The 15,037-nt window shown below is 39.9% G+C and overlaps 1 protein-coding gene across 2 annotated transcripts in view; it reads right to left on the reverse strand.

Moving 5' to 3' along the window:
- Nucleotides 1–6,381: 6,381 nt before the first annotated feature.
- Nucleotides 6,382–15,037, reverse strand: part of edil3a (EGF like and discoidin domains 3a) — a 120,053-nt gene continuing 111,397 nt past the window's right edge. For both annotated transcript variants that reach the window (XM_085787036.1, XM_085787037.1), the window contains exon 10: nt 6,382–9,582. In XM_085787036.1, the coding sequence (XP_085643162.1) occupies nt 9,433–9,582 (150 nt within the window). In that variant the 3' untranslated portion in view covers nt 6,382–9,432. The remainder of the gene's footprint in view (nt 9,583–15,037) is intronic.

Below are 15,037 nucleotides of genomic sequence, written 5' to 3' on the forward strand. Positions count from 1 at the left end.
CACCAAAATGATACCAGAAGTAGAGTGAGATGTCAGGAACAGTATGCAAAAGAAATAAGGAATACACCTATAAAGGAATTTATGTGACGTAAGTTCAAATGTCAGCACACTGTGAATGTATTTTATTACAGGGGTCGTTTTTAATTAATTTTTCTCCATATTTCTACAGTAAAATAAATAAACTAACAAATAAATAAATAAATAAAATGTCGATGAAAGGTGATTTATCTCCCCCTTACGTCAGTGAAATACAACTAAAACGTTGATTCATCTTGGAAGTGATTATTCTCCAGTAAAAGCTCATAGGCTTTATGTATCTTTCAGGACCTCCACTTTGCTCGAGAACCGTGCCTACCGTATTTACTATAGCGCGAGCGCAACGAAAATCAAACAGCGGCTCACTTTACCACTATCTCGCAAACGGCGGCTCACTTTACCGCAGTCCATAGATGATGCCGCACGTGTAGTATCTATGGTTTTACCCAAGTAACAAGTCTGAATCTGTGTGTCCACCATCTTTATTTTCTCTGTACAACAACAAAAGCACATGAACACAACACAGTGGAAAATACCATCTGTACCAGAGCACATGAAGGCAGCATGAGACATCGGGAGCTTCCGCTACAAACAAGCTTAAATACGGAGCCCGTGATATATCATGGAATAAAAAAAATATAATTTGTGGCCACGAAATAGCAAGTCGTTCCCACGAAATAGTAAGTCGTTCCCACGAAATAGCAAGTCGTTCCCACGAAATAGTAAGTCGTTCCCACGAAATAGTAAGTCGTTCCCACGAAATAGTAATTTGTGGCCACGAAATATTAAGTCGTTCCCACGAAATACCTAAATCGTGGCAACGAATTACTATTTTGTGGGAACGACTTACTATTTCGTGGGAACGAATAAGATATAACGTGAGCACGAAATACTAATGTATACTCCTGGACACATATGCGCCTGGTCCCGACCAGGTTATGTTCAGAGTTTAATCATAAAATATATATAAGTGCCGCTGTTTCATTATTTTAACCTATTTACAGCTGCGTCACCTTTACTTTGAAAGTCCAGTGGAGCTGAGCGTCAGGAGCTTATTATATATTAGGCTATAGCCTATATATGTCATTTTATATACAGTCAGTCACCGCTGAAAGAAGTTGTGCGCTATAGGCAATAGGCTACTTGATCAAAGGGCAACTTATGTCCGCCCACCAAGAATAGGCTTCCTTCGCATTACAGACCACGGTGATCCCCTTATTGCAGCGACCTGGCTCTCAATAGTCTATAGTCTACAGGACACCCCCCCCCCTCCCCCTCGCTCTGAAAATATTGTAAAGACCCCGCAGTAATGTATGGTTGGATGAGAAACTGAGGGGCTGGGGTGATTGTGAGGAACAGAGTCCTGTGTGTCTGTGTGTGTCTGTGTGTGTGTAGGTGAGTGAGGAGGAGCAGAGGAAGAAGTGAGAGCTGTCAGATTTGTGTTATGTTGTAGTTACGTCGGGTCTGACGCATATCAATAACAACATGTGCTTAACATAGACTTTGGAGTTTCCTTTCGGTCCCGTTAACCGATTGTGCCAGATGCGCCAGAGCGCGCACCTCTGTGCCAGGCTCGCGCTCTGCGGCGATTTGTGTTTAGCTATTAGTCTTAACAGAGATGCTGAACAGAGGGATTAACACTAGAACCGCCAAGACGGTCTCACAGACCGTTTGTGTTTTTCTTATGTAAATTACTCTGTTTACATTAAACCTACAGGTCTTCCAGTCCGTGACTTTTCCTAAATATGTGTGTTTAATGGTTTCTGAAGCTTACAACTTATTAAAATGAAACACACTCGATTTCTGAGCAATTATACCTCGCACCGGCTGTTCCTATGTGGCTTTTATATGAGGAGAGAGAGAGAGAGCGAGAGAGAGAGAGAGAGAGCGAGAGAGAGAGTCAGAGATGTCCAGGAGACTCATCGGGACGTGAGGGAGGGGGGATCGGTTGGTGGCTCAGGTAGTGATGAGGAAATTGTAAGCTGCATCTGTCAGATAGGCTATACGCATCTGTCAGCTGTCAGCTGACGTGTGCTCCGTGCAGATGTAACGGAGGTGCGCGGAGGCGGAGCTCCGTTACACAGACACTTCACAAACTTTATTTTGTGGGCTCAGGACAGACTAGATCATGATTAGTCTGTGTTAAAGCGCCATATGTATAGCCTACTCACTCTCGGTCATAATGATTATTGAATTAAAACGTAATAATAGCCTAATTATCTCGGCTGCTGTCCAGTCCGGTAATAACAGGTTTCTGTGGGCGTGGAGCCTAAACTACGTAGTATCCAGGTAGAACAACTGTAAAACACTGGAGTTGATAACAAACTGACCTAGAAAAAATAAAAATCCAGTGAACAGCGACGTCGACTCTTGACATGAGAGCAGCACATGTGTCCAGATGCGTCATTTTGAGCTGTAGGCAGAAGTGTGTGCTGTAGGTGCAACAAGCGGTGCTGTAACATCACTCAGTCTAACCCCCCAACCACATCCAATCAAGACCCCAACACAACATAACATGAAGAAGGACTAACACTACTAAAAATTAAATATTATTTTTTCCACTTACAGAACTGTTTGCGACTGGAAACAATGTAATTACACATGACGAGACCGCTGTGGCGTTTTAAGGGGGATTAGAATGTTGGCGGTTCTAGTGTTGATACACACATTGACACAGGCTACGCACACACGAGCTACCCACAGACACACAGAGGGGCCGAGGCGGCACGGAGAAATGCACATCTGGTGGCGTGCCCCCTCAGTGGGTGCTCAACCTGGTCAGTGGGTGGCCGGAATCGGCGCATATGTGTCCAGGAGTATAGGAATAGTATTTCGTGCGCACGTTATTTCTATTTCGTGGGAACGAAATAGTAATTCGTTCCCACGATTTAGGTATTTCGTGGGAACGACTTAATATTTCGTGGCCACAAATTACTATTTCGTGGGAACGAATTACTATTTTGTGGGAACGAATTACTATTTCGTGGGAACGACTTGCTATTTCGTGGCCACAAATTATATATTTTTTATTCCATGATATATCAAGGGCTCCGTACTTAAAACCTATACTTATTAATTTTTTTTCGGAACAATTTCTCATGTTGGGGCTTCAATACAAGAGGGACATTACAGACGAGCACTATGGAGGTATTTGGATGTTGGTGTGTCTTTTTGGACGAAGAAAAGTGAGGCCCATTCGCAACCGTCATATGGACATGCAGTGCTGCGCCGAGCCCCCCTGTAATGGTACAGACACACCAACTCCAGCGGTGACGGATTCCGACGCAACGGATTGCCGAGCGCACCGGCAAGTGGGCGGTTCTGTGTGACGTACTGCAGAGCTTGAGTTTCGCTCTGCCGTTTCCAACATGGCGGCCGGGTCACAAACGATCTCATTTTACAGTTAAACAACACACTAAAGTATGTTTCTGAAAACATTTGAGGCGGGAAATGTGTAGTGCAGTAACAGAATCTAGATTCATATTTGATCAACACTGCCTAGTTTGATAGTGTGAATGAAGTTTCTGAGCCGGCCGCATGGCGTTGGACGGACGTCATTTGCATAAAGTTCAATCAATTCAAACTTTATGCAAATTCACATACGGCGATGAGGCCGTCAACTCGACGTGCTGTGTCCATCATGCACCGCGCTGCCGGATCTCCTGCTCTACAATGAATGGAATCTGTCGACTTGACGTCCGTTGCCAGAGTTGGTGTGTCTGTACCATAACACAGAGAAGGCACTGAGGACTCTGAAACTTCTCCCAGCCCTTAGTCAACATGAGGGTTCGTAGATAATGAGTGAAATTTGAATTTTGGGTGAACTATCCCTTTAACTCGGTCATAGCCTCCACGCCAGCTGACTACCTGTAACCATGGCTGTAACAAGCAGGCATCACAAAAGGGACAACACGGCTGAGTTTATGGAGTTTGAGAACAATGACAACTGGTTTCATTTCGATGGGCGCCCCTATCAGTTTTTTCTGGGGAAGTTGCATAACCATGCATTGTTGTCAGTTTATCAAGAATCAGACATGTGCAGTTAATTGATAAATTAATTGATTGGTTAATCTTGAATTTAGTTATTTCCTGCCATTACTACATTTCCCCTTCCTCTAACCCACTGGGCAGAATGATATACTAATAACAGAGCTGGAAATCATTTATGTAGGCTATGTGTGGCATCTGTGAGGAAGGGATCTGCCTGTTGTAATGTTGTTAAGATAGCTGCCTCAACCAATGAGCTCTATCAGTAAAATGACCTCCATCTAACCCCACTGTCTTTTTGTTAGCACAGCCCCCAGACAAGGGAGGACAGATAATCACAAGCTCAGAAGCATCCAAAGCTGGATTTACAAATGAATGCACCTATTATATCAGCATATTGATATCCATTACAGATCAGAATTAGCTCATTTCTTCTTGACAATGCATCTGTTGCTGTGGATTTACTGTCTTAGCACTGAATGGTACATCTAAACACTGACATGTATAACACAACATTATTGTATTCAGCAGGTAAATATAGGACGAGAAGCACCAGAGCTTTCAACCATATGGCACAATTTTCATCAACAGATGGAGCGTCCTTAGTTGTTACATTTTCAATTTCTTTTATTTTGCTCAGAATAATGTTAAATCTGAAAAAATGCAGTTCTGTTCAAACATCGCCTGACAGTATTTAACACTATGGAGTAAGTAGGTCTTGTATTCTGACTCTTTCGTCATTTTTTTCTCTTGTGTGAAATAACAATTGGTTGTGTCGAAGACAAAAATGTACAAATAGTTTCTGACTATTCTACAGTTCTACTTCCCTTCTTTTTCTCTGTGTTGTAGGACTGAGGGAGGATGTTCCTGTTGCACTTCTCTTTAGCCTCCTTTTCCAAAGCTGTCAATCTGCCACACGTGAACAACAGAGGAGCATTAAATGTGATCCATGCCCTGTCATTTCTACTCACTTCATAAGTTAATGTTTTACACTACAGCATAGGGGTGGACATGCTCCTGATGGGAACAAGACCTCTAATCTCTAATCTCTAAAACGTTTCCTCAGATATCTTTTTGTACATTCTATAGACAGGCAGTCAAGAAGACTCCAGATCATATTGCACTCTGTGAATGTTACTTTTTTTCCCCTTCCTGTTTTGGTCTGGCCTTTTAAAAATAACCTCTCTGAATCATTATACCTCTCTTAATATTTCTCAGGTTTACAGTATGAAGCATCAGGCTTGAAAATTCAGAGCAAGAACGTGTTTGAAATGGATCCTGATGAGGCCTGGTACATATTTGATACTGAGTTCTATGATGCCACTGTGTGATATTTAACAGAATTTCATTTGGTATTCATGAAGTATCTTTAAAGTCAAGTACCATCACTTTATTGCAACACCGCTTCCAGCTAATACCACTGATCTCTATCAATCTATCAATAGAATGAAATAAAGAATAGAAATCTTGCACTCATAATACAAGTGCCAAGTCAAGTTCTAAGAGTTTTCAAGAATTAAAAATGGAGCACTGTTAAACCACCACATTTTTCTTCTTGGTGAAAAAAAAAGCTTTCTTCACAGAGGGTCTTTTGTAAATGAATGTGTCTTAGCCTCCTTCCACCTCTGGTTTACACTGCGTAGTGATGCTTTAATCTAGAGACTCATTTCATCGTCTGCAGTTTAATCAGTGGGACACCAGTATAAATATGACTTGGCTTTTGATCGTGGTAATAGAATTATGCTCTTTGCATCAGAAAAGATAAAAGAAGTGAAACTGGAAATGGAGTAAAAAGGTCAAAGAATAAAGAGAAGTCCAAACAGTAACACAAATGTTGAAATTCAGGTGCAGCGCAGCATGGTTGCTTTTTATGTGCAGTGCTTCTTGAATAAAAACAACTAAAAATGTAAAAAGATTGTAGTCATTATTGTAAACACATACACTGGGAGCAGGAAAATTAACATCAATAAATACATGTTTTACAATGAACCAATCAGTCTGCATTACATTTTATTTTATTAAGTTATCCACCTTTTTCCGAACATCAAAAACGGCCTGTTTTGCTCTTTTTTAATTTTATGTTTACGTTTCGGTTTCAGTAGTCGTGGTAAATGCATGGAATTTTTTTCAATGAAAATCTGTAAATTGCATGGATAGTCACATCAGCTTTTAACAAGCTTCCAGAGGACTCAAGATCGCGTATTTTTCTCACGAGAGCAAAATTGGGTACACAAATAGGGCTAAATCAAGGTGAATGTTGCATATTATTTCTCAAAAATGTGCATTTAAGACCCTTTCAACACCTGACTTTCAAGACCTGTTTCCAAAGGAATTAAGTAAAGAAAATCAAAGCATTCATTTCATTTTCACAGATATGTTTTTATTTGTCAAACTGAAAGAGCTTCTGTTTGAAGCAACATATTTTTTGACTGTACACAGCTTCTCACTCGCCTCTGCAGACTTGAACCTAACCAGCATTATAATAGGTATGTTTTTTTTTTTTCTCTAGATAGTGATTGACACTCAGACTGAGGAGGAAAGAAATAATAGATGAACAGCTGACGCAGAAATACAAAGACAGGATGAGTTTCCACTTTGCACCCTCTTTTTAACCCATGAGATGAAGTTTTACAATGCACAAGACAATCAATGGTGAGTACAAAGTAAAGGCTATTACATCTTTTATGATATGCAAAAACATAATGTGCCGGTGGACATCTTTGTTATACTGTACTGTTCAAACTCATTCATCATGCAAACTTCCTCAAAGCTTTGTAGCTGGCCTTCACTGTGATAAGAGCTCACAGGAAACAAACTACAAAGACCAGACCAGAGAGAAGATGCTGGCCAAGATTAAGCCGTTTGGAAAGAAACAAGTGAAGAATCAAAATGGAAAATGTTGAAGACAAATAATCTGTGGGTAATGATCTGTTTATGCTTATTCTGTGCCCATTTACTGAATGAATGACAGTCACTGATTTACATGTATAACTTTTTTCACATATTGTTAATCTACAGTACAGTTTTTGGCTGAGTTTGGCAATATCTATTCAACCGATCCAAAGAATATACACATCAGAGTGATTATTGTCTACTATATCACTGTGTACCATCAGATAATTTGCCAAACCAGAACACGGTTGTCTAAACCTGTCTAGTTAAGATACCAATCACAACTTTTAATTTCTTTTCAGACTTCACACAGTGACCTGTCAACTACTACAACAACCATGTTGAGGCTGGACAACTGAGATGCCCTGGAACACAACAATACAAAGTGAGCTCCAAAATATTTGGACAGTGTTGTTTTCTTGCTGTGCTTTTCATCAGTTTAGATGTAGGAGTAGGTCCAACAATGTTGGATTCCAATGCATTTTTAGTATTTAAATATAAATTGATCAAAATAACATTGGCACACTCATATTTCCAATCCAGTCAGGCAACCTTTTATGTCTTACTATCTCTCTCAGGTTGTGCTGCAGTCTCAGAGCAGAAACACTATTTTCCTATAATGTGAAATGATGGTTAATTAAGTGAATGAAAGGTGACAAGTTGGTGAAACACTAAGCATAAAAGTAGACATGGCTCCTTTTAGCTCTTATTGGAGCACTTGGGTGCTTTGGGGAAACTAGTCAAGAGTGGAAACCACAGGAGTAATCCAGGCCAATTTTTAAGACGTGAAGAATGGGCTGTAAGTTTTGACACTGCTGTGGTACCTCAGGAACTTGTTTACTTCCATTTATTTAACCAGCCAAGCATCACTGTTCATTTACTGCAGGATGCAGCCAACAGCATAAGCCATGCAGTGAAAACTGCAGTACCATAAAGTTTCACATGATTGGCATAACAGCATCTTTATCCCCTGTACCTTCAATGTTTGTAAAGATTTTCAGCAATCTGAAACCATCTGAACATGCAGCGAGCTGCTGTCATGTTACACAAAATTACACACAAGTTCTTTAACAGTTTACTGTATTATTTTAATCCACATTAAATCCTCTGAAAGAAAGACACAATTCATATTCACTTTAGAGCTCTGTACTGTTACCACTGTTCATCGTCATTGTAACTTTGAGATAATATTAATATATTATTAATCTTGGACATTTGCTCTTTTTTGAAAATAAACAAATTAATTCATTTATCTGGGATTAAAATAAAAAATAAAAGACTGTTTTCAATATTTGAATTATGCATATATGGACATGATTTAAATAACTGCTCTCACTCATTTGACATTTTCTTTAAATAATACACAGAAATCTTTAAATAAGTGGCCAAAAATGATACATTTGTGGGTTACTATAAATGACATCTATCCTGAGCTTTTAATTGGTTCAACTTAGTTCTCCAAGACAACACTAAGACGTGAAACATTTGTATGCAACTGACAGCTGAGACAAATTAATCTAAATAAATACAAAAAAAAAGAACAAGCACAAACAAGTAATTCCAAATATCTTAGAAAAGTTGAAGGAATAATCAAATAGATTCAAATAAAAAAAAAGGAAACTCCTTGTGAGTGCATTAAGACATTTTACTAGAGAGCCTATAAGCCTCAGTGTCAGCGCTGCAGTACCATTTTAAACTGCAGTGCTTGTCTGTTGTCTCACATATCAGTCATCTCCAGTAAGCTTTTGCAGTGTGTGTTAATGTCTCAGAACTATTTAAAAATGCACATAAAAATAGGTCCCTAAATCAAAGCCATTTGCTCTCAGGGCTAGAGGTTTTAAATGATTTGTCATAGTATACATTTATAATTCACGCACCATGCAATTTCTTAGTCTTTTACATATAATACAAGAGCATTAATAGTGTTTTGATTGATGTAGTAATGCCAGTGTCCATTAGGGTAGAAGCATGGCTTGAGGACGTGAAGAAATCCAAGTAAAAACATATCCAATAATGTGATAACATGTGATCTCTACATTGTATTTTTGACAGTTTAGTTATGGTATGATGTTGGTTAATCATGTTGAATGTAGCACGGCAGACAGATTTCACATCTTTGTTAAAAAGTGATACTGTACAATAGCTTCCATGGCAACAAGTTAAAACCACAGTGAGACCCCTTTTTCTGACTCCACCCCCCCTTACCCAACCCCTCCCACATATGTATATTACAGAAGTTCATTCCAAACAGGATGGTGAATCTTGAAGAATAAAAAGACAAAGATCACGTTTTAGAGAGGAAAACTAAATGACAAAAGTGGATCGGGGGCAGGTTTGAAATCATTGTACAAAAGAACAAACAGCAACCCACCACAACCAAACACTTATTCTTGAAAAATCCATTGGAAATCAATTTCTTTTTACAGGTTGCACAGTTTATTTTTGAAATACTGAGTGATATACCCCAGTATGCCAAGGGACAGGGGGGAGATGGCGAGAAAGATGGAGGAAAGGACTTCACTCTTCCTCTGTGCATCCGAGTATTTCTACACGCAAAGTGATCCTGCCGTACCATGACCAGGGAAGGATCCGGATGAGCCGAGCGTAGATGGGCGGGTCTATCACGTTCTTTCTGTGTGTGTCATTGTCAAAGTTCCCCTGGAATACCTGTAAAAAGAGTAAAAACAGCAGAATGGACAAACTGTGATTTTCTTAACTGAAAAGTTTTTGCGTGCTTTGCTGGGTTTTCACTACAAAAACAAACCACCATGAAAACCCATTAATTACAACACTTAATTGTACTGCTGCAGCCATATTCAGTCTGAAATATAATAACAGAAGGCTTTAGTAGTCAACATGATGCAACTTCTTTTTACCAGGAGGCAGGTGCAAATAATTCCTGGTGCATTTCTTGACTGATTTCTCCAGACTCCCGTTACCTTGAAGGCCTGAGCAGGCAGTGAAGTGCAGCCAATCACAGATTCAATTCAAACACTTCCAATAACGGCACATTCTCTGAATTCTGTTCTCTTGTACTTTCCTTTTGTGCACCACACAAGCGAGCACATCAGCAGTTTCCCCCTGAAGAAAATTGTGCGTTGTTAGAGCAGCACAGCTGGAAGTCCCACCTCCACAATTAGTGACAGACATACCGTTGTTTTCTCCTCCTCATGAGGTGCTAGTGTTATTAACATGCATCCTACGCTTGCTGGTCCTGTTTTGTTTCCATTTTCTCTTTGGTTTTCTTGAATTTGTCACTTTGGCAATAAAAGAATAGCTTTGGTGAAAAACTCAATGTTTCAACCAACAACAAGGCTTGTTTTTATTTAGTTTTTTCCCCATAAAACCTATAAAAAACTGTGTTAGAGACTAATTTGAGTTTAAGATTAAAGCGACTATACTGTATCATGTAGCCACTAGCTTATCATTCACTTAAAGTACTACAAAAGGCACTGTATATGCTTTATGCTACACACTTCAGTAGGTACATCACTTTTACACAACTTCAGTGAGATTTAAGAGCCATGAGAGAAACCTTGAAGCACCCGTTCAAGGATTAACCAACTGCCCAATACAAACAAACATAACTGTCATACTGGGACATGTGTGTTTTTGTTGATTATTATGGGGTGTGCTTAATAGATAGTGGAATAGAGTATATTAGGAAGAAATGTATCTACAGGGACTGCTTCATTGAAGGATATGATCATTTAATTTAAACAGACATGATTATGCCTGTGTAATTGGGATGTAATGGGATTCACTGTTGTGTGAGATGGAAAATCATTGGGCTAAATCCAAGCAGGTGCTGGAAATAAGGGAGGGTGAGGGGGTTGACCAATTTTAGTGTGAAGCTTCAACTAGTTCTCTTTCAAATAATTTGAGGTTCTGCTTTTAGTCGGTCAACACATGTTCTTAAGGGTTTTATCATGGGTGCTACAACTATGACCATGCAGAATAAAATCACAGGTGGGGTTTTGGAGAAAAACAGTTCAGACTTTATGTGGTTGGACAAAATATTCCCTCACTGTCAGAGGCGAGATTATAACTATATTGCCAACTGGAAAACACTATTCACATGAACCTCACAGTGGTGATTACAAAGAGGATAATAGAAATTGACAAAAGGGATTGGTCAAACAACTGTGGTAATGACTCATTTACACACACTGATGCAAAAGGAAACCTTTCATTGCGAACTAAACCCCAGAAAACATGCTGATGCCACTCATTGCAATCAAATACTCAAAAGGTGCAGGAACACAGAGGGTGAGAAAGGTTCAACTGTATCAAAATGTTTTCTACAAGCTGGTGACAATTTATTGTGCTTGTTTTCATCGCTTGAAAATTTTTTTTTGCAATCAACTTCCTAAAAGCTAATTGAAAAATGTAATAAAATATCTTAATAAACCAAAATAATATATATATATATACAGTACAGGCCAAAAGTTTGGACACACCTTCTCATTCAATGTGTTTCCTTTATTCTCACCGAAGGCACCAAAACTATGAATGAACACATGTGGAATTAACAAAAAAGTGTGAAATAACTGAAAACATGTATTTTCTTCTTTGTCTTCTCTTTCTTCTTTTCTTCTTCCTCTCCTTCTTCCTCCTCCTCCTCTATCTCTGCCCCCACCAATTCTAGTTTCTCCAAAGTAGCTCCCCTTTGCTCTGATTACTGCTTTGCACACTCTTGGCATTCTCTTGATGAGCTTCAAGAGGTGAACCTGACCTGAACATGGTTTTCACTTCACAGGTTGACAGCCTTGTCAGGGTTCATTAGTGGAATTTCACTGAGAATCTACAATGTAAATAGTCATGAAAATAAAGGAAATGCATTGAGTGTGTCCAAACTTTTGGCCTGTACTGTATATATATATATATATATATACACACACACATACTGTATATTGATATATCGATGATATACACACTGTGTGTATACATTTCCTTTATAAAAATCTACTTAACTAACGACAAAACTTAAATAAATATAAGCTCAAACAAGTGATTGTATAATATGGATGTGACCATGGAGGACAACACTTAGGTTGTTGGTAATTACTCACAAGTTTATAATAGCTTTAGGCCACTTAAGCTCGATGTTGGTGCTTGTAAAATCCTCAACTACCGTATTATAATTGGAATTCCCATTTTCTTTTTAGCCTAATGCCACTTTCATCATTATAAAACTCTTATGAAATGAATCCCACTGAAGCATATAATTATAAATCTGAACAAGAATGCAATATTGCTCAGATGCTACAGAGCATGTACTGTATGGTTATACCTGTAGTAATGTATACAGTACACCAACTGTTGTGAGCCATTTAGTTATCCAGTGTCAGTCAGACATACAAGATGTAATTGGCCCAGATCATTATGCAAAAATGTGACAAGGTATCAAACCTCGTTCTCTTAGCAAGTGTGTGTTTCTATTAATGTGACTGCTTTCATGTCACATGTTGTTCTTTGTGCTGTTGTGAGTTACACTCACTAAGGACTGAAAGGCTGAAATCATGTGACAGGTGTACACTTTCATTACTGTCCTTATTTCACATGTCTGATACAAGAGAGTGGAGGCCACCTTTTCATCCTGCATTCTTTTTCATAATTTTTCTTCCTGCAGCCCATTCTCTCCCCTGTCTTTCTCATCTAGAGCTGCAGTCAGACAAGGTTTGCATCTGCAGACAAGCAAACAATGCCACTCTGTCATCTCTTCCAGCACTACAGTACTGTATTTCATAATCTGAAGAAAATCTTTGAACATTTAAGGTTTTCTTATTTTGTAAATCTACTGATTTTATTATTCCAAAAAATCAGTAAAAAGGTACCACTTCACAATAGGACTCCCTTTATAAAGATTAATTGATGTTTATAAATTGTTTGAAAACTGTGAATGAATACAAAATTGAAAAACATGAAACTTTTTCAACTAGCTGATGCTGATAACCCGTTTCGCAAATACCGCCATCTTGGACATCCCGCAATGCATTGTGGGTATGCACCGATGCACTCTGGGATTGAAAGCGTCCAAACAACACCGCAGCACCGTGCTCCGCGGCTCTGACAGACGGGCCATGGCCGCAGTGGACACAGAAGATAACTTTAGTAATATGACGGTTAGTCATAAATGTAAACGGAATCAAAATAAAACTAGTGAAACTAGTAAATCAACTTGGAGCACGAGCGTTTATAAGAACCAGGCGCATATTTGCAACAGGCTACTTATTTTTGCAATGACCAGCACCCATTATGCACAGAACAAGGAGGTCACTGCAGGAACACTGGAATAAAACTACTTTAACCCCCGACATATCTTTATTGACATCAGACAATAAATACGACAGCTTGTCTGTGTTACCACGACACAGTCCTTATTAGTCCAGCACAACCTGTCACGCTCCCCTGTGTGTGTGTGTCTCTGTGTCTGTGTGCACCTGCAGGCGAGAGAGCGAGCGGGAGGAGCCGCTGACTGACAGGTGAGGACGCTGTAACACAATAATATTCTATTAAGGGATGTGAACATGTACTAAAATATGTACACGTGTAAACTGTGCAATGCTTTCCGTTTTAAACGTGTACACGGTACGGTTGCCGCCCCCCCTCCTGACACATCTGTAACCTGTGGTTCGTAATCACGGCCGTAGCCGCTGTAATATGACGAACCCGTGTACATATTTTAGTTCACATCCCTTGTATATGACCAAATAGTAATAGGCTATGTGTTATAGCGTCCTCACCTGTCAACAGCGGCTCCTCCCGCTCGCGACACAGACACACAGAGACGTGACAGATTGCTGGACTAATAGAAGCTCTGATCTAGGAGTGTCAACATCTACACGTGTAAACAGATACACGGATAACAAATCATAACCGTTTAGAAAAATCAATAGTCGTTTACACGTCTTTTCCCCCCCTCCTCCTCGATCATTTCTCACCAATATATATTTTTAGGGGTGATAATGTTGCCTGAACTGCGTGTCAATTCCCCCCTCTATCTGCGCGTAGCCTACCGGTCTCTTTCCAGCTGTCCCTTCAGAATAAAGGCCGAGGGGGGAAAAAACAACAACAACACCGACTCCTCCGGCCTGTACTGCGAAGGAGACTCGGCTTTGTGTTCATATTCCATCTTAACAAAACCTCAAGCCCCGGTCCGAGTTAACACGGTACGAAGCTGGTTATCAACTTGCTGCTGACGCTCAGCTCAACAGGTGAGCAGCGTATTCCCTCAGCTGAACATCTGCAGGCGGAGACGCTCAGAGAGAAAGTCAACAGCAGCGGATCAGCTGATCTCTCCCCCCGTACAAACGCAGACAGAGGCGGCCGCCTCAATATTTATAATTCAGAAAAAACCCTGGTAGTAAATGTTTTCGATCCGAACCTGTCCGGTCGTGCCCGGTCCGATGACTGAGCCAAGGGAAGAGCCGGTAGCCTGTGGCCGTACATTTATTCAGAAAAGGTGTAGGCTATTGGTGCAGATTAAACTTGTAAATGAATGCTGCTCTCGATCCGACCCTTCCTTATTCTGACTCTTTTGAACAGTAACAACAACAGAGATTATATTATAGATTTTCTGTGCTGAGCATAAGAATTGTTTGAAATTAATAATAAATAAAAATAAATAAATAAATAAAAAAAAATTGTAAACGTTGACACCCCTACTCTGATAAGCTCCTGTGTCGTGGTAACACAGACAAGCTGTCGTATTTATTGTCTGATGTCAATAAAGATATGTCGGGGGTTAAAGTAGTTTTATTCCAGTGTTCCTGCAGTGACCTCCTTGTTCTGTGCATAATGGGTGCTGGTCATTGCAAAAATAAGTAGCCTGTTGCAAATATGCGCCTGGTTCTTATAAACGCTCGAGCTCCAAGTTGATTTACTAGTTTCACTAGTTTTATTTTGATTCCGTTTACATTTATGACTAACCGTCATATTACTAAAGTTAACTTCTGTGTCCATTGCGGCCGTGGCCGGTCTGTCAGAGCCGCGGAGCACGGTGCTCATGGATGTATTGACGGTGCTGCGGTGTTGTTTGGACGCTTTCAATCCCAGAGTGCATCGGTGCATACCCACAATGCATTGCGGGATGTCCAAGATGGCGGTATTTGCGAAACGG

Source organism: Trachurus japonicus, chromosome 9 (genome assembly GCF_045865225.1).
Source record: "Trachurus japonicus isolate A0001 chromosome 9, Traja_1.0".
NCBI lineage: Eukaryota > Metazoa > Chordata > Actinopteri > Carangiformes > Carangidae > Trachurus > Trachurus japonicus.